General features: G+C 42.7%; 1 protein-coding gene across 2 annotated transcripts in view; it reads left to right on the forward strand.

Annotated features, from left to right (window-relative positions):
* The window catches only part of ARHGEF37 (Rho guanine nucleotide exchange factor 37), a 76,720-nt gene extending 57,091 nt beyond the window's left edge, over positions 1-19,629 (forward strand). For both annotated transcript variants that reach the window (XM_066591308.1, XM_066591309.1), the window contains exons 9-15: positions 252-356; positions 3,507-3,617; positions 4,822-5,148; positions 7,054-7,182; positions 11,645-11,840; positions 15,229-15,428; positions 18,636-19,629. In XM_066591308.1, coding sequence (XP_066447405.1) covers positions 252-356; positions 3,507-3,617; positions 4,822-5,148; positions 7,054-7,182; positions 11,645-11,840; positions 15,229-15,428; positions 18,636-18,854 — 1,287 coding nt within the window. In that variant the 3' untranslated portion in view covers positions 18,855-19,629. The remainder of the gene's footprint in view (positions 1-251; positions 357-3,506; positions 3,618-4,821; positions 5,149-7,053; positions 7,183-11,644; positions 11,841-15,228; positions 15,429-18,635) is intronic.
* Positions 19,630-21,144: the final 1,515 nt, after the last annotated feature.

A 21,144-nucleotide genomic window follows, 5' to 3' on the forward strand; every position in this document is an offset into this window, starting at 1 on the left:
GGAATTAGATCGCAGCACTGCAGCGTTGCCGAGATTTTTGGACGTGATGCGACCTGGGTGAAGACGCATCGCTCGTGTAAAAAGGCCTTAGAGGTCTACTTGCTGACTTTTTGCTGTCTTTAGATGTAATTTAGTAATCAGCTGCTGTGCAGAGATATTATATTGTGTGCATTGTGAGATCTTTATTTCACATATATACCAGTTTGTGTTTTTACCTATAGCAGCAAATTAAATGCTTTCTTTCTTGGTAGAGAGAAGACAAAGAGTTTGATTGTCTGGCTGAGAGGTTTCATGGACTGGCAGCTGTGGTTGGCCAAATGGAAGAAAATGTCCTGACATATGTGAAGACGGTGGAGGTAACGATTATAGTGTGTACAGAACTGCTGCTCTGTATATTCTGTGTGCCATTAGTTAATCCACTTCTTCACGTTATATCTTCATTGTATTATTAGAAGGACTAGTATAGTAGTAAGACATTCAGACTGTATTGAATAATATACCGCATCTTTACTTCATGAAAGTAGATAAACAGCATATTCCGTATTGCACAGGTGAATAATCAGACTCTACATTCATAATGTTACAGCACTCTGACTTCCCCCAAGCTCCTGGTGGGGTGCCCTGAACCTACTTGCCTCGACCTGGCTAACCCCAGGCGGACAACTGGATGGCGGTCCCTACCCTGACTAGGGACCTGGCGACTGCACTAGATGCACCTAACTAACGGGGGACAGAGTACCGACAAGGAAAGGCAGATGGAGTGACCAAACAGAAAATACTGAGCACAAGGCAAAGCTGGAAAAGGAAGCTGACGAGCAAATTAGGGTACTGACTGAGAAGAACTGCAGACAGGACTAACTAGGAGCTGACAGAACCAATAACTGGCGGTGAGCTCAGGTCACCGCCAGCCTTATGACCACAGGACTCCGCCCAGGGGCGGAGGGGGGAAGAGCCAACTCCCCCACTACAGCACAAGAGAGGTGGAGGCGTGCGGCCGACACCCTACGGGCGGACACGCCCACACCGCCGCCCACCGGCCGCCCCCCGTGGCCGGGGAGGCCCTGATGTCAGAACTCCAGGACGCTGGAGCCGAAGCCGGGGCGGCGCGCGCTGACAAGGGGACCCCGCGCCGCCCTGCACGGTAACACATAATACATATTAAGTGGTATTCAACATACTTGGAAAGCCCCTATCTTATGCTTCTTTTACACTGAACGAGAATTATTTGCACGAGTGAATGATCTGATGACATCATCAGCAGCTCGCTTCCACAGCCTGTCTATACAGGCAGATCATCATTAAGAATCATTTACTTCTCGTTTAGTGATTCACATTCCTATGTGTACAAGAAGTGTTTAAACGCAACGAGAAGAGAATGAGCAAACGATTTTAATGCTGGCTGAAACTGAATGACGAATGAGAAGCAAACAATTCTCATTCGTAGTTCAGTGGGCTTGCGTTTAGACTAAGCGATTATTGTTGATGTTCGCTCATTTGAATGATAATCGTTCCATCTAAACACAGCATTACAGCTAGCATAGGTTAACACTTAAAAACATTCCGTAGGGTGAATGCAGATGGCCGGGTCGGATCCCACTGCGAGAATTCTCGCAGTGGGATGCGAGCCATGCCCCTGCAGTGACCCGTGGCTCACCTTCTCCCATGTCTTCTCTCTGCTCTGCAATGTGCTGGCTGGCGCACAGCCGCACATGCGCTGAGCAGAGCTGGCGTGTCAGCGGTGACGTTTCTGTGCTGGCCTCGCACAGAAATAGGACATGCTGCGGCTGTCTGCATAGGATTGCATAAACCAATGCAATCCTATGGCAGCGTCACAGGCAGAAAATATGCGGAAAATCTCACCGCGGAATTGCCGCCCATGTGTATTCACCCTTAGGCTTCTTCCCCATGAGCGTATATCAGCCGGATATTTTCACGGTCGGATGATATACGCTGTGATCTGATGCATTGGATTCCAATGCATCAGATCACATGGCCGTATTCCTGAGACGTAAAAGTGCGCGGCCAGGCCAATATAGCGCCAGGCATTTTTACATCAGACCCAAATGATAGTCCTGGAACTATCTTTTGGGCTGGAATATGTCGGCCGCTGCATGGGCTCCTATGAGAACCCATGGCAGTGGCCACAGGTGGGAGGGAGTTAAGCAGCGTGGCTGCTAAACTCCCTCCCTCTGCTCTCCTCCCCCCGTGCAGGCTCACCTCTGCTCTCCTCCCCGCTAACTCCCGCCCTCTCCCTGCCCCCTGTCCATAGCCATCAATGAAAGGAGGCAGGATGGGCCGGCACTTAGCTCCGCCCCCATCCTGCCCCTTCTATTTGCAAAGAACTAGCGGGGAGGAGAGGACAGGTGAGCCTGCGATAGGTAAGGAGGGAAAAGGGGTGACATCGTGGTAGTCTCAGTGTATATGTGCCGGGACCCATGCCGTCTGAATGGGGGCACAAAAGCTTGATTTGTGCGCCCATTCACCAGTTTTAGCTCTCCCAACGTAGCATATATCGGCCGGCTGATATACGCTTTTGGGAAAGAAGCCTTAATCATGATATTCTGACCGGTGCAATGTCTTTCTCACAGTTAAGAGAAAAACTTTGCCTTGTAATACTTGACAGAATGGCAATAAAATGTCTCATTGGATAATTTAGTAGAAATATCTTGCAGTGCCATCCATGGTTTATAAGTTCACTGCAGACAAGGACAGTGGGGGAGTCCACCATGAAATGGTGTTGGGGAAGTCTACTCTCGATCTCTGGGACTAAGGAACATCAACTATGATTTTACTTGTCTCACACAGTGATATCTTTCTTGATATCTTGGATACCTTTTGATATTTTGCATGTATATCTGTTTTTATCACTTTAGGTAAACGTCATTAATATTTGGCCTTTGTCAGAGGCATAACTTGAAGCTCCTAGGCCCCAATGCAAAACCCTGAACGGGGCCCCCAATTATAATGCTTTATTCATAGCACTGGGCTCCCTATATGGAGAAGAGAGGCCTTATGGGCCCCCCAAAGCTCCTGGGCCCGGGTGCAACCGCATCCCCTGCATCCCCTATAGTTACGCCCCTGGCCTTTGTGTATGTGAGCTCATTTATTCTCACCATGGAAGTTACTATAAGAAAAAGGGATTCAGATGGAACCCTGAATGTAACCTAACCATAAGCTAATAGTACTAAGACGGTTCAGCAGTGTTCCGTTTGTTTCCTCCCTTTGTTCCTGACAGAGTACGGTTGCCGACTACACTATTCTATCGGACACAAATGCCGGAAATTCTCTTAATGTCACTGAAAACTACTTCTTCAGCCATAATAAGCAGAGTTTTCATTTGTTGATGTACACAGTGTATACTTGTTACATATTTACCATACCCTGATTTGCCACATCTCTGTATGACTATTTATTACTGTTTCATTATCTGCAATTACAGTTCATTACTATGGTTTCCATGATTTATTTCCTTACTTACTTACTCACCATCTCCTTATGGTTCACAGGAATACTTTCTTATCCAGCCTGAGACATATCCAATGGAGTACCTCCAAGAATCGATTCATCCATTGAATGGCTACACACTAGAACTCTGCAATAGCATCTATCCAGCATTTGTAAGTACCCTAGATTTTGGGCACAGCTATTCAGTCAATGGGGAGCAAACTGCAACTCAAAACCAATAGCGAAATATGATATGCAAAGGATGTAGAGAATGGTATTGCATCAGGATCAGGGCTCACTTGGACTATTTTACAAAGTGACCCACTATCTGCTCACTCAGTATTCTACACTGCTGCTCTGAGCTGAATAAACAGGATATACAAAGAATTGCTGCGCACAGCATAGAAATGTCCATATGCCATTATATTTGAAGCTGCAACCAATGATCAGTAACTTATATTTGCTATTTCTCTGTTCTGTTGTGCAGCCATTTCTTTCAAAAAATGGCAATCGTTCTAACTTCTAATTTACTAGTGTATGACGATTTTTAGGTTTTGGGTAGAAGGTTCGAACCTCCTGCACTATTGCACTTGCCTTGCACATTGTAATGTTTTGAGTAGCTGCACTTCCTTTCTTGTACTTTATATGTACAGTTGCAAGAAAAAGTAAGTGAACTATTTGGAATTACCTGGATTTCTGCATTAATTACTGAAAAACTGTGTTCTGATAAGTTATCTAAGTCATAATCATAGACAAAAACAATCTACAGTAACTAAACTTAGTAACACATAAACAGTTGTACCATTCATGTATTTTATTGAGCATATTGAAGAAACATTCACAATGCAGGGAGAAAAAGTAGGTGAACCTCTGTGTTAATGACTTCTCTAAGAGCTGATTGGCAAAAAGGGTTTCATTTATGGCTATGGGACCTAAAGCATGGGTTTTACAAATGCTTTGTCCATTAAATAAAGGCACACAAAGCCTGGTCACTGACAAATTTGTTCTTTTCAAGAAAGAATATATTTTATAAAGATACATTAAGCTGGAAAAGGCTACAAAAGCATTGTTAAAGAACTGAGTGTACATCTGTATACAGATCGACAAATTATCAACAAATGGAGAAATTCAGGACTGTATCTGCTATCCCAAGAAGTGGATGGCCTGTTGAGATCATTCCAAGAACACAACAGGCAACCCTGATTACAATCCTGATCAGACCACATTTTATTAGTAATCAGTACAGAAATCCAGGTAATTCCATAGTGTTCACTTACTTTTTCTGGTAGCTTCATACGGTTGTGTATGAGTACATGATTTGATTCTTTTTCCTATACACCTTGTTCTCTAAGCTCTGATAGCACCTGCTTCTTGCAGAAAAGGAAACTGGAAATAATGGTCCTGCAGCCTCTAAGTGACCTTTCAGAGTGTTTGAAGGGACCAAAGAACCTAATCCGGAAGAGAATGGACAAACTTTTAGACTATGAAAACCTGGAGGAGAGATTCAGTGAAACTGGAAAGATGACATGGGAGGAAGAGGACATTGTAAACAACTACAAGACTATTCATTCCATGCTACTGTCTGAACTGCCCAACTGCATTTTCCTGTCTTATCAGTTGATTCATAGTATTTTCCTGAGTTTCATTGCAGTGCAAAAAGATTTGGCTGTTCAAGGCTGTTTTGCAGCAGAGCGTTCTTCCCAGGTAAAAAACAAAAAACTATCTATCTATACATTTTCACTATTTTCTATACTTGGATATAGGGCAGTATAGCTTTCTATTAATTTCATTGTTGCCTACATTAGAACTAAGATAAAACTCCAATATTTGAAGAATAGCCTTATTTTCTATGATCAAGAGTGAGTTTGAAAGTCTTCCATAGACTGCAACTAAATGGGTTTTATAGACAGAACTTAGTTTGGCTTGTCTGTGCATTACATCGATGGTTTATTCATTTCAGTGGGCACCATGTAACACTTAATTTCCTCCGCAGCAAAATGATGACTTGTTGGCCACTTTCTATAGTGACAACAGCTGATTACATGTTGAAAAAGAGAAAGGTAGGGAGGAAAGTAAAAGGATGAGAATGAAAAAGAGAAAAGGAAAGATGAGACAAAGGGATGAAGCGAAGGGCAGAAGAAAGGAAGGAAGTAGTGGTATAATGAAGGAAGGGAAGGGTAGAAGAAAGGAAGGAAGTAGTGGTACAATAAAGGAAGGGAAGGGTAGAAGAAAGGAAGGAAGTAGTGGTATAATGAAGGAAGGGATGGGTAGAAGTAAGGAAGGAAGTAGTGGTATAATAAAGGAAGGGAAGGGTAGAAGAAAGGAAGGAAGTAGTGGTATAATGAAGGAAGGGATGGGTAGAAGTAAGGAAGGAAGTAGTGGTATAATAAAGGAAGGGAAGGGTAGAAGAAAGGAAGGAAGTAGTGGTATAAGGAAAGAAGGGAAGTGTAGAAGAAAGGAAGGAAATTGTGGTATAATGAAGGAAGGAAAGGGTAGAAAAAAGAAAGGAAAGAGGGAGGGTGGGAGAGATGGAGGGATGGATGGAGTATGGGTATGAGAGTGGTAGGAAGGGGATGAGATAGGAAGGTAGGTAAAGAAGGAGAAATAAAGGAATAGTGGGAGAGAGAAAGCGAGGAAGCATGGAAATGAGAAAGAGAAAGGAAGGGAAGCGTAGAAGGAAGGGAGGAAGTAATGATGTAAGAGAGGGGGGATGGGAGATACAGAGGAAGGGAGAATGGGTAGGAGAGCAGTAGGAAGACAGGCAAAGAAGGAAGAATAAACAAATAGTTGGAGAGAGAAAGAGAGGAGGAAGCATGGAAAAGAGAGAAGGAGGAAGGAATGGTTTGTTTGAAAGACACAGAAAAAGGACTGGGAACGAGGCGGGTAGAGTAGGAGAGACAAGATGGAAGAGAGATTTAAAAAAGTAGAGTAGTAAAATGCAGATAACAAAAGGTCATTTTAGTTTCATTTTGAAATCAAGTTTGTTTGTTTTTTTTTAACAAAAAAAGAGCGTTTTTCCTAAATTTCAATGTGAACATAGGTTTCCTTCACCTACTCATGCTAGAATTACACTACCTGTTCAATAATTTATGCAAAGTTAAAAAAATACACACATTAACAATAAAAATCTGTTTATAATTATGATTATTAATATTGCATATAATATCAGTTGTCCAGCTCTAAAGAATGAAAGAGCTATCCACAGAATAGATCATCAGTAGCTGATCGTGTGGGTCAACCCATCAGGACCCCTGCTGATTAGCTGTTGATCCAGACGATCTTGCAGTGTATGATGCAGGAAGCAGATCCTTCCTCTTAGGTGTAAACAGTAACAGCGGCCCAATGAACACCTAATCAGTGGGGTCCCAAGTGGCGGACGTCTGTCATTCAGCTATTTATGACCTATCCTGAGAATAGGTCATCAATGTTTTTAGTGATGAAATAAATGTTTAAGGCTTGTTTTAAAGAATTCTGTATACTTAGTAAGTAAATATACAATTTTAATAAATGTTATGCATATTATCTTTACTCAGTGAAATTATTCCTTAAAGTATTTCCGGCCCTTGGAGATTAGAGTTGCATATAATGCATTGTAACATTGACTTATAGATGCAGTGCAGTCCACTTCCTGAGCCCCAGTTTAAGAGGTGGGTTGAAGACAGTATCCGCTGTTCAATTTCACAGCTCGGTGAATTTACAAAAATGTTTGATGAGCAATTGCCAGTCCCAGTCTCACAGGTAAGCACTGGCGTGGAAATGGTCTGATTTCAAGGGCTGGTTACTATTGCCAATGTCATTAGGAACATGGTATTGCTCTTAAATGGTGATAATGGCCTCACAGTCACTTTTTTTTGTTTGCTGCATTGGGTCTAATTGGGCTACCATTGCTAGCGGGGTGCCACAGGGATCAGTATTAGGCCCCATTCTGTTTAGTATATTTATCAATGACCTGATAGAGGGGCTGCACAGTAAAATATCAATATTTACAGATGACACAAAATTATACAAGACAATTAATATAATGGAGGACAATGTGCGGCTACAAAAGGACCTAGATAAGCTGGGGGGCTTGGGCAGAAAAATGGCAAATGAAGTTCAATGTGGATAAATGTAAGGTTATGCACATGGGCAGGAGAGTTGAATGTCACCAATATACACTAAATGGGGTACTGCTAGGGAAAAGTGATATGGAAAAAGACCTGGGGGTACAAGTGGATTGTAGATTTAACTGGAGTAATCAATGCCAGTCAGCTGCTGCAAAAGCAAATAAAGTCTTGGGGTGCATTAAAAGAGGTATAGGGGCGAAGGACGAGAACATTATCCTCCCACTATATAAGGCACTTGTCAGGCCCCACATGGAATACTGAGTACAGTTCTGCACACCGGTACTCAGGAAAGATGTAGCAGCGCTTGAGGGGGTTCAAAGAAGTAAACTAAATAAATAAATGGAATTGGAGGACTGGAATACCCAGAGAGGCTATCCAAATTGGGATTATTCACCCTGGAAAAAAGACGGTTAAGAGGCGGTCAATTACCTATGTATAAATACATGAGGGGACAATACAAGGATCTCTCCCATGATCTGTTTATACCCAGGACTGCGACAGTAACAAGAGGGCATCATCTACGTCTGGAAAAAAGCAGGTTTCATCACCAACATAGGAGGGGGTTTTTTACTGTAAGAGCATAGTGACTGTGGAATTCTGTGCCTGAGGACGTGGTGATGGCAAAATCTATAGAGGAGTTTAAAGGGGTTTTCCAGGGAAACAGTATTGATGACCTATCCTCAGGATAGGTCATCAATAGTTGATCGTCCGGTGTCTGTCGCTTGGGTCCCCCGTCGATCAGCTGAACGGGCACATGCTGTCAGCGCTGCAAATACAAAGAGGTTATGATCCTGATAATAGGTCATTAATAGTATTTCCCTAGAAAAACCCTTTAAGAGGGGACTAGACGTCTTTCTAGAGCACTATGATATAGGATATAGACATAGACATTAAGTGACCGTCGGGGTTGTTGATCCGGGTCTTGGAGTCGGGTAGGAACTTTTGAACGTTGATCCAGGAATTATTCTGACTGCCATTATGGAGTCGGGAAGGATTTTTTTCCCCTGAATAGGCTAAATTGCCTTCCTCTGGATCAACAAGGGCGGGTGGAAACAGGCTGCAACTGGATGGACATTGCCTTCTTTCAGCCTAACTTACCATGATTCTCCATTATGTAGGTATAGAGCATTACTAGTCTCTAACAACACCTAGGACACTTGTTTTCCAAGGTAAAGGAGAAGCTACCCATGCAAAGTTTTACTTCAGCTTTACTCCATAGGCATGTGTCTCAATTTATCCCCACTGCCATATACTTTACCCCATGATAAATATAGCCCTTATGTCTCCACAATGCACCAAATTAGAGCCGCAGTGCCAGTTTACACCCAGCCAGACTTACCTATTATGTTTGGTGAGCTTCTCATGATGTGTTGTGCTCAAGCCTGTAAAATCTGTGTCTGTTCGATTGCAGGTAGGAGCCCTGCAGTGATTGCCTACTGTGCTCTCACTGTAATGGCCAGGATCAGAGAAACGTCTGATGCCAGCCATTTAAAGGGGACCCATCTCAATGAAAATGCAGTTCCTTCTGCAGGCAGCATGTTGTAGAGCAGGAGGAGCAGAGCAGATTGATATATAGTTTTATGAAAAAAGATTCAGTATAACTTGTGTTTTATTTATGTACATCTTTCTAGTTATATGACTAAACATACAAAAATAACTGTCAATCACTGATAGCCCCGCCCACTGGACTCTTAAGCATGAAAAAGCAGGGATTCAAATGAATAAAACACAAGTTTTACAGATTTTTCCCCCACAAAACTACATATCAATCTGCTCCGCTTTTCCTGCTCTCTAACATTCTGCCTGTAGTGCTGACAGCATGTTCAAGCTGACAGAGTCCCTTTAACTCTTGAGATGGGGCAGTCAGTAGCAATCACGACATCTAAGGAATTTGACAGAGGAAGCGGAGTTCTTCTGTCTTCCCATCAGTGCCTGTGACACAATTGTGGTATGCTGATGGGTTACACTGACAGCTGAGAGCCTGAGAACAAATGTCCCCAGGTTTGCTACAGATGTCTGCCAGAGCCTTCTCTTGCATGCTACCTCTGGGGATTATGTTCAGTAGGATTAGTCTTCCTAATGTATGCAATTATATGACTCTACAACTGTGTACAGTATCTCTGCCACTGACGCCCTTAAAAGTAAATTATATGGTGCACATCTTGTTTGTGCATACTCTTATTAAAAAGTGTGGCTGACTAGAGATGTTAGCATAAACGCGCCTGATGATAGCCTGCGGATATGTCAGACATGTATATTGGGAATATTTCCTGACGAACGCATGCATCAAAGTTTAACAGGACTTTAGACGTGTTATGGCAACTTTCCGTGTTACACTTTGTTAACTTTTCAGTTGCTTTAGGCCTAATTCCCACAGACGGATTTCTGCCGTATTTCACGCAGCGTGAGGAATAGAGGTTTTTTTTTAACTCTGCTATATCACTGCGTTTCTTTCAATGAGACTTTCTAATGTTAAAATCCCATCGCAAAAGCACAAACTTGTGATTTTTGTGCGATGCGATCAGTCCCACTGAAAAAAAATGCAGCGATATCGCAGCTTTTAAAAAAAACGCTAGTGGGTAAAAGCCCTTATCCTGCAGCTATTATGTTCTATTCATCCTAATAGCTCAATGTTCACGCTGCGGAATTCTACAGCGGAATTCCCCAGCGTGAAAGAAATCATGGCATGTTCTAATTGCTGCGGAAAAACACACGGTCGGCTTCCATTGTAGTCAATGGAAGCTGTCCGTCATGTGATACTTCCACTGTGAGCACAGCAGAAGTATTGCCTGATTAGGCATCACCGCTGGCTTGTCGGATGGGACTCGTGCGGCGGATCCAGAGAGGTGAGTATGGGATCTTTGGGGGCCCCGTGCGATATTCTGCTGGTGGAGTCCACCATGGCCGTGTGCAGGAGGCCTTATTATGGCTTTAGTTGTGTTATGAGAACAATAGCGTTTTAATGGCATACAATAACTTGTCACAGAAAGTTTTCACAGACAAGTTAAACTGTGCTACATCTGTATACCCCAAATGTTGATTCAGTACATGCAGGGAAATTTACCAAGACCCGCATTTCCTGCATCGAGCTTAGTATGGTGCGCAATGCACTGCATACATGAAGAGGCGCATACCTCTTTATGTATTCGGCACATCCTGGCAGCTCTGTGCGCTTTGTGTGGGAAACACTGCGCTAAACGCTGTACAAGGCTCCCATTCATTTCAATGGGGCTGTTCACACAAGCATCAAAACGCAGGGTCTTTAATGCTGCACTTTGACAGTGATGCATGTTTTATCCTTGGCCATTTTCAGCCCTGTGTCACCCATTGAAATAAATGGGCAGCGGTTTCAGCGCTGCTGAAAATGTTACACAACTTGGTACCACGTATTTGGCAGCGCTGAACACAAGTGTGAGCTGCACTGCCAAAAAAAATATAAAATACTCACCTAGCTGGTGCTGTCTGTGTCCCCGCCGCTGTTCTCTGGAGCTCCATGCAGGCTGCCAGCCACTTGTCATCGCCAACAGAGCATCTATTGCTAGTGACGGGGATTGAAATCCCCTCCTTCAACAAGAGATTGCTCTGATTGGCTAAGCCAGCTGAGTGTCAGCTGTCTCAGCCAATTACAGCCAACGCTGGATGCACCAATTACAGCAATTCATTGAATGGCTATGATTGGTGCATCGAGCGCCAGCTGTGATTGGCTGAGACAGCTGACACTTATCTGGCTTTGCCAATCAGAGCAATCTCCTACTGGAGGCATGGATTTCAATCCCCGTCACTATCAATAGATTCTCTGTCGGCGATGACAAGGGGCCGGCAGTCTGCACGGAGCTCCGAAAAACGCAGCGGCGGGGACACAGACAGCACCAGCCAGGTGAGTATTGATTTTTTTTTTAGCTTTTTTGGCTAAACGATTAAAACATTGTCAAAAATACATGACAACGCTGCTGAAACAGCAGGAAACGCAGCGTTGAAAAACGTCGCGTTTCTGCAAACGCCTGTGTGAGGGAGGCCTTCTTCTTTCAAATTTAATGTTAATAAGAAATAAAATATTACTAATACTTCAAATTGCTCCCCTTCTGCTATATTAGGAGCACATTCCTGTCATTGAACATCAAATCCAGCAACTACTGAAACGATACAGTCCCCAAAAGCTCTACCAAGTGATGAGCGCTGTGAAAGGCACACGTGAGATGGAGCTTACAGTCAGCCATGGGGACGTGGTGGCGGTCATGCAGTTTGCAGACACCAAAGGAAATAAAAGCCGATGGCTTGTTGACACCGGAGGTACAGTTCAAACATACATTCTACAGCGAAACTACAATTGTTTGATCCTGTTTGATATGAGTGAAGAACAGTATGGGGTTGTTTTGACTCCCTTGTCTCACATAGAATTTGTTGATGGTGGCAAGAATTAGACAAGGCAGGGGCCGACCTCATAAGTAAGATTTTAGGAAGGGGAAGATGTAGATTTTTGGCAAACGAAAATCTACATTTTCTGTTTTTACCTAAAGGTTCACTTATTTATTGCTTATAGAAAGAAAAATAAATTAAAAAAAAACCAGAAAGCAGAATTTTACATGAGATATTTCCCAGCTGTGGGGTAATGCATTACTTATAAACAGGGCATTATGTTGATGTAGGGCCTAACCCGGATGTAAATATATACACTCTATTAAATGCAAACACTACAAAATACACTAAGGAAACATAATACGATTGGGACGCGGAATTTAACCCTAAACACTCAGATACGGCTAGACCCTACTCATAAGCAGATGGATCGCCCTGATAAGGACAGCCCCATGTCAGGAACCTGGGACAACCCTGACTTTCCCTAGATGGTGACAGGGAATAACGGCAAAGGTTAGATGAATTGTAAGCAGGAATTTATTTGTCTCAAGAAAATAAGAGGATTTCCTATGACATGTTTTGAAAAAAGAAAAAATGTCCATTCCTCACTAGAGCGCCCACTGACCTGATCACTGTTGCATGTGAGCATTGCATTGCCCGTCAGGTCCGTACATGCTCCCCGTTGCTGTCTGTACAATGTAAGATATACCTCTATAGCATACAGAGAGCGTCACCGCCGCAGCTATGTCACAAACCGTCAACTATCCCACTATTTCTGTGCCTCATTTTGATAAATCTCCCCTATTTTCTTTGCATCAAACAGGGATCTACTTAATCTAAACATACCCCTTGCCTCCACTGTAGACAAACCTAAAAAAAACGAACCTTTGTCTAAGGGCGATGACACAAGAGCGTATTGCAAAACGTCTTTGCATAGAGAACGAGTGTACTTTATGGGCATGCCTGTGCACAATACTGTGTATTTGCACAGGCACCGCTACTTTACATGGGCAGGAGAATCACCCCACTCTGATTTAAATGGCTATTAAGCCAAACAAGTTGATAGTGAGTGCAGGTTTGTGCAGCGTTTTGCGCATACCTGCGTGTACATATGTGCGCTCTTGCGCACCTCCCATAAACCTCTGTGGGGCTCTTTGGTGTGCAAATGCATTCAACATAGAGCAGGACCTATGTTTTTGCACATACGAGAATGAATCCATTGAAATTAATGGATTCTATTCTCCGCGTTTTGCAAGCGGGATTATTCTGTTCGTAAAAACGCAGAAAAATACCCTTGTGTGACGCCAGCCTAAGGCATGGCACTTTGGATAAATATGTCTGTACACGGAAGCAGATCTTTATATAGCCTGAGAAATAATAGAACTAGGATTCAGCTTTAGAATACGTCATTCATCAAGGTGACATGTTGTCCTTGTCATGAAGGGGTTAAAAATAAACTCTATCAAATCTGAACTTTCACAGTGGAGAAGAAATGACCAGTTGTGTCTTTATATTTGTCCGTCATTAATCCTCATTTGACAGTTCTTTTCAAGTATATTTTCATACTGCTGTTTATAGACACCTAACTCCAATAGATACCTGTCAGATGACACAAAGAGCGTACACAAGAGAAGGTCAGGCAGACCTGGCACTAATCTCTGATTTATAAGCCAATGATTTCAATAAAAGGTCAGCACAAGTCCTATGTGTGACAGGAGTGTCATAATGGCCCACTGTCTTTCTTCATGATCCATAGCTACAATCCACAAAGTCCCAGTTTTTCATCTTCGATGGATGAATTACAAAGTATCAGCACTTCTAAAATTAGAAAATCGTCATGCTTTATATTCCACTTGGTGTGAAGAACACTCCGTCTGTTTCCCATCACAGTGTAGCACGTTAGCCTCTCTTATCACCCCTTACATAGTAATGTAGTCTTTAAGGTTGAAAAAAGACATATGTCCATCCAGTTCAGCCTATCTTTCCTTTAGAGGTAGAGGTTGCCCCCTTGTTACAGTCACAGTCCTTGGAATAACTACATCATGTGAGAGATCCATGCGTTGAGCCTTGACTTAAAAAAGAATTGTCCTATCATGGACAACAGCTGATTGCTGCAGGCCCCAGCTCATGCATCCCTGACTGATTTTGCTAGGCGGTAGACCATCAATGTATGATGGATTGCGATCCCAACTAATGGACACAACGAAGAGGCAGAGGCTGGAGTGTCATGTACCCTTTACCATAGTACCAATCATAGGGATGTCCATACAACTGTGGAAGTAACTTGTACTGCAGTGAATGAGGCTGAGTATGATTGAAATGCTATAGCAGACCTGGGGCCAACAGGACCTAATACCTCCAGGGAGATAGGCTAAGGGACTTCAATGACACCAGTCTTGGTCAACGTCAAATCTCCCCTCACTGTACCTGCCTGTCATAGTCTCAGCTGCAACACCTTTCATCACTGTTGTTGGTGTTGGCATGTCTTCTTCAGTGGCCATGGCACTGTGCTTGGAACTACGCCCGTCCACATAGGCTGAAGCATTGTGTTCAGAAAAAGAACTCAAACAAGCCTTCTTGGTTCATGCTTTAACTGGAACCCTTGAATTTCTACAGATCAGCAGTATGTATAAAATCTCCATTGACCACCATGAAGGATGATAGTTGGCTTGAATAGATAGTCTTGGTTTCCACCGCTCCGGATAACTGTTGCGCTGAAGTTCACTCTTCTACCGCTCTCTGCTTCTGTGTTGTGGTAGCCTATGAGGAAAGGCTATTATAGCCAATCCCTTCTACCTTAGTATAGAAGCACATTAGAAAGTTCCAGAACTAATCTAGATATAATGAAAAAACCTTAATTGCTGAAATGTGAAAAGTATGGATTGGAGATTAATTATTTGTCAAAAAACAGCTTATCCATGACGGATTTTCCTACACAACACTTTTATATTTCATTTCATACATGTATCAAATGTATCTACCTGACAATAGGACTATAAGGTCCTTTTGATATAGATTAGGGAGAGGTGTCCCAGAGTGTGATAAATATCAGTTAGCTTCAGGCCTTGCTCACAAGGACAGATAACATTGGCTATGAGGATTTGTCTCCTCTGACCAGTCTGCAGGGATATAAAGAACAGAGCAGAGCGGTGGTAGGACCACATGCGCATGTTCCGTTCTGGTTTGGACTATTTTTTGTCTTTCTGATGGTGTTGTGTTTGTGTATTGCTCTATCTCACACCCATGTGGCCCATGTATCTTTTTGAACTTTTATTATGGAAGTTTCATGTTTTATACGTTTCCTAATTTCTTTAAAAAATAGGATTGCGGGGATACGTTCCCTGCAGCAAACTACAGCCGTACCAAGGAACGCACAGCCCAACACATTCACCAAGTCCAACACGTACCCAAAGTTCCCGAGAGGCAATAAACCCTTCAGAAGCAAGAAGACATACTATTGCAGCCCCAGTATGCCCATATCCAACATTCTCACAGCCCCCGGATATCAGTGCAGCCTTCCAGGTAAGTTATATGTAATGATGGCTGTATAGAGAAGTCTACTATACGATGTATCCTACAGTACCAGTGGTTTGTGTATTCTTTCTTCTGAGAAGCTTCTCCCACCTAAATAACATCTAAGCCGATCAGGGCAGTGCTTTTAGGTGGAATGATTATTGTTCAAAAAAGCAAAAGTGAGCAATAATCGTTCGGTTTAAACGCGAGCCGACGACCGAACAACAATCGAGAATTGCTCATTTCTCGTTCCTCATTCATTTTTTGCAGGCATAACAACCATCGTTGACTTATCATTTGGTTTAAACAGCGCTCCTTCAGTCCCTCTCATTCACTTGTACAGCGAATGTGAAAGACTGTACGATTCTTGACGATTCTCATTTGAAGGAGCAACGTTGTATCTGCCTGTCTAAACAGGCTGCAGAGGTTGGAATTGGATAGCGATGACATCACTCGCTCGTTCAAACGATAATCGGTTCATCTAAAAGGACCCTAATCATCTGTGGTTACCTTGAGAGTGGTTACCACTTAATCATGTGAACAATGGCCATTGTGGGTAGACATGGTTTGTCCTTACTTTGCGAGCTGCACTACATGGCTTCACCCTAAGCTTTGACCACTTTAAGACCAGCTTCACATGGATGTATTTGCGCATGCATAATGTGCACACGCAATATGCAGAGAATAGAACCCATTGATTTCATCTCCTGCGCTGCTGCTCAGTCCTCTGTGCCCGGTGTCTGTTTACAGGCTGCAGCAGCCAATGACTGAGCTCAGCAACGGCTCTGAACATAGCGGGGAGCTGGAAGAGATGGGTATATGACAGTTTGTTATTTTGTTGCATGGGGAAAAGGTTTGTACAGAAAAAACACCCTGGACAACCCCTTTAAGTACGTCCGAAGCTGAGTATAGACTTAAGGACTATTAAGACACAACAATTATCACTCAAAATTCGCTCAAAGGCCATCTTTTGAACAATACTCACTGTGTCTAAACACACTGCCATCGTGCACTGTTCATGCACTGTTCGTTCATTGCTGATTTCTAGCAAGCTAGATATCACCAATGACTCTTATCAGTGTCGCATGCTGATTTTCTCAGTGGCCGGCACTGATAGCATTCTTTCAGCTTCTACCCCGCTGGGACTTCCCAGCAGGATACCAGCTGAAAGCGCTGTGAACAAACTAGCTGTCAGCGCTCCTGCTGTTTCTCGGAGCAAGCAGCTCAGCGAGACACCGCTGATAACTGCGAGAACAAAGCAGCTGTTTGCATATACAAAACAGCTGCTTTATTCTGAGTTATCAGTAGTGTTCCGCTCTGCCTGCATAACTCTTAAGTAGCTAATTAGCTACTTGAGGAGTTATGCAAAGATGATCGCTCAAAACTGTCACTCAAACTGCCATTTGAGCGATCATCTTTCAGTCTAAATGCACCCTTAATAATAATCATTAACCACCCAAACGATATTACATTGACTTAAATAAATCATTTCTGAACAATGAAAAATAGCGCCGCAGATCAGAACTATTACTATTTATGCTTCAAACATTTTCCTGGTTGTCAGTTCCATAGTAAATAGTCCAAGAAAAATCCATGTTGGGCAATGCAAATACGTAATATTTACCCCACTACCAATGATTTTTCAGGGGCTACTGTCATCTTGCTTCCTTTAAAGCATTTTGCTGGTGTGTAGTTCTCCTTTCTCGTGAGCGCTTTACAAAAGAGAAGCACCAGCAATCTCAGATACCAACCGGCAATACATCATTCCATACCATTTCAATTTTTAGTCTTCCCCCTAAAAAATGTTAATGCAAAGGGGTTGTTCAGTTGTAAACTATTGATAGGCCCATCTGCTGGATAGGTCATCAATGGTAGATTAGTGGGGATCTGGACCCCTATTGATCAGCTGTCTTTTGGGCCAGTTAACTTGTGCACTGAGCTGATTTCTGCAGGGAGCAGACAGCTCCATTCCTACTGCAGTGACCTGGCTTGGTATTGCAGCTCAAGATCTCATTCAATTGATTCAACAAACCCAAGATGGATTCTGGTATATCCATATCAAAGATCTGGAGCATGGAAGCATTCACCATGCTTTGCTTGAACCTTTTATGAACATTTTAAGTATGCAACAATAAAGGATGTCATCAATAAATAGATGTGCCGGAATCCACCCTAACCTTATATTTAGCTAGTATCTGTAGCTTAAGGGGGTTTTCCAGAAATGGACAATCAATAACCTAGCCCAAGGATAGGTCATCAAAGGCTGTTTAGCAGGGATCTGCCACCCAGGGACTTTGCCTATCAATTATTCTCTGGGCTGCTGTGTCTATGTATGGAGCCAGCAGCAGACAGCGCCACACACTGTGCAGTGCTTGCTATTACAGGCAGAGTTACGATTTGCTTCGATGGAAACTCTGCCTGCTGCACCATTCCGGGCCACTTCAGTGTGTACTACAGAGCAGTGTGCTTCCGGTTCTGTACTGTCACACAAACAACTGATAAGCAGGAGTCCCAGGTGATGGACCACCACCAGTCCTATTAATGTAAATGCTGAAGTTCACTACTGTATGCTCACAAACAATCAATCCAAATGTTTAAAGTGTGAAATGTGACACACTGGTATTATATCATCCAAACTGACACTGGTCAAGATATGTCGGCAACATTGTCGGTGTTGATTTCTTATTGTAGTTAGTGCATATGCTCATAGGGCACATCTTTTTTTGGAGAACCACACAACTGTGAGTTGCTTGAATAGGCCATTAATTTCAGCCGCAGGAGCCACAATGCTTCTTGTTCACCAGGCACAACTCCATACATGTTGTAGTTGTTGTGCCTGGTACTGCAGCATAGAGTCCCATTCAAGTTAATGGGGCAAAGCTGTAGTTCCAGGCACTGCCACTACAAAACATACGGAGCTGTGCCTAGCAAACTACAAGTGCTGTGGCCCTTTCAATCAGCTGATTGGTGGAGGCGCCGGAAGTCAGACTTCATATTAATACAAAAAAACCCCCACTGTGGTTCTAAGAAAGAATATCCTAATAAATGATGGGTCATCAGTATTAAAGCTTTGGCAAGCCACTTTAATCCCAATGCTTATGTGCCCTTGTGATTGATATTTAGCAGTTCATCTGCCTTTTGTCTAGTAGTTTAGTGCACTTTGTTCTCCACTGAAACACAATTTATGTTTGCTTTTTGCTGTTTATCACTTTGCAGATTGTTGCAGGGTACCCATTTTCAGCTCGCAGCCAGTATGAGGTCAGTATTACAGCGGGCGAGCCAGTTATTGTTCTGGAGCCACATGACAAGAACGGAAGTCCAGAGTGGAGCTTGGTGGAAGTGCATGGACAAAAGGGCTACGTACCTTCCAACTACCTAGTGAGGATTCCTGTGCAAGGACTTTCCCAGAGGACATCATTAGGAAATCATACATAGCTATATATTGGGTGTACGATTAGAACATCTTTCCCTGCATGGATACAGCTGGTTTAACGCCATGTGAATGAACGGCAGTTATGAAGATATGCCTCTAATTACAACCAATCACATATAATACTATGTGCCCTGCTATATAATCATCATGAAATGCACAAGAGACTCCATGTAATGTCAGCACTTGCAGATACTTTAAGCATATACTTTAAATAGCTGGACATTTTGAGTCAGGCCGGCTTCACATGGGCGTATTGCACATGCAAAATTTGCGCGCACAATGCGTGGAAAATAGAACCCATTGATTTCAATGGGTTTATTCACATGTACATATTCGGTCGCGCAACAAAATGCAGCCTGCTCTATTTTCCTGCGCATTTGCACACCAAAACTCCCCATAGAAGTCAATGGGGATGCACAAATGGGCACAAAATATGCTAAGAGATGCGTGAAGCACTGCATAATTGCACAGGGACAAGAACAATTTATTAGATTAATTAGCCATTTCAATCGGTGTGTATTTTTTTGCTGCACACAAATGCACATGCCTTGCACGCGAAAAAAGTACAGTAAAATATGGCGATGCGCGTGCAAAAAAGCAACGTTCATTCTGCACAAACGTAACGCTCATGCACGCACAAGTAGGAATTTTGCCTTAAAACCAAAAGCCTGAATGACTCTCTAATTTGCATTTTTATAAATTGCAGAACGATCATCATGGTAGGAATACTTGCAGAATAAGTTATGTACTAAACAAATAAATCATTTAACAACTTCATTGTCTAGCGATTTACAGCAACTTGTTCACATTGTTACAGCATTTTTGTTTGAAATGGACCATGATGCAGTTGTGTATACAGTCTATTGGGCTCCATCACACATACAAGGGATAGTTTCGTGGAAAGCCACTTATCTCATCTAACATTTATGGCATTTACGGGAGTGCTCAAAAAAACCCGTGCAAATATGACCTTTTATGTCTGGTGCCCCAAATTGAATCCATGACCTCACTGGTCCAAGGAGACAGCGTTAGTGCCAGTGTTACCAGGGTCTTCTTGTTGTGATGGCGGATTCACTGAACAGGTTCAAGAGGGAGAGGGACCTGCATGTCTTTGTGAAAGTAGTAATATTACAAGTCATGGGTACTAGATTTCTGGATATGAGGCGTTGATTCTGAAATTTATTCTGATTGTCAAATTTGGAGTTGGGAAGGGATTTTTCACCTAACATGAGACAGTTGGTGTTTGCCTGATAGGATGTTTGCCTTCTTCTGGATCAACACAGTAGGATTGTAGGTTGGATTTTTTCGACCTTATTAACTATGTACCTATGTCGTATTCCAGTCAAGAATATAAATAACTAGATATTAGTCTCCTTTTTCTCCCTTTTCTGTTGGGGCTTTCTCATTTTAATGTGGATGACATTTTCTTGAACGTGCTAAGGATTTTCAGTAATCTACCGTAGTTTTTTTTTTTTACTGTTTTCCTTTTTAGAACTAAAGATTCTGATGATGATAAATATATAATCACAAATAGTACAATCCTGGGATTTAGGCTTTGCTCACACCAGTGTCGGAGCCGCTGTCAACAGTCCAATAACGTGTAAAGGTAAGAATAGCGCAACATGCAGCACGGAAGCCTGACAGGCCCCATTAGAGGTTACTGGGGTTCTTTGGACATTTTTGTAGTAAGAATCCAGAACTATATTGTCCTACTGAATCTTTTTTGAATGGGTGTTAAAACATTCTTGTTGAGTAATGTGAATTACTATTAATGGGTAGAGTGGCTACCTTAAAAACAAAAGTGGCTGCCATAAAGCCGTTTTCACACGGGTGACAAAATCGTGCGATTTTGCCTTGATGCAATAGCACGAGTAAATGTATGTATGTGAAGCCCATGCTTTTTCTATGGGTTCCTTCACACTAGCACTCTTTTCTCGGATGCTATCTTGTGAGAGAAAAAATCACGCCATACTCTATATTGCCACGACTTTAGATTTTTTGAAGCCCATGTTTCCCTATGAAGCCTTCCTTCTTGTCACATCTCAATGCACAAAATTGTGGTTTTCATGCAATGTGACTTTAACATTAGAAAATAAGCCCTACCCAAAAAATAAGCCCTAGCTGCACTCCAAAAAAAAAGAAATACTTGCCTAGCAGGCTCGGTCTGGGTCCTGTCGCTGTTCTCCGGAGCTCTGCCATGCGTCCTGTAGTCCACGTTCACCCACAAAAGATCACTTCCTGGTTGCGGGATTCAGAAATCCCGTCTCCAGGAAGCGATGGCTCTGATTAGTG

The sequence above is a fragment of the Eleutherodactylus coqui genome, chromosome 2 (genome assembly GCF_035609145.1).
Source record: "Eleutherodactylus coqui strain aEleCoq1 chromosome 2, aEleCoq1.hap1, whole genome shotgun sequence".
NCBI lineage: Eukaryota > Metazoa > Chordata > Amphibia > Anura > Eleutherodactylidae > Eleutherodactylus > Eleutherodactylus coqui.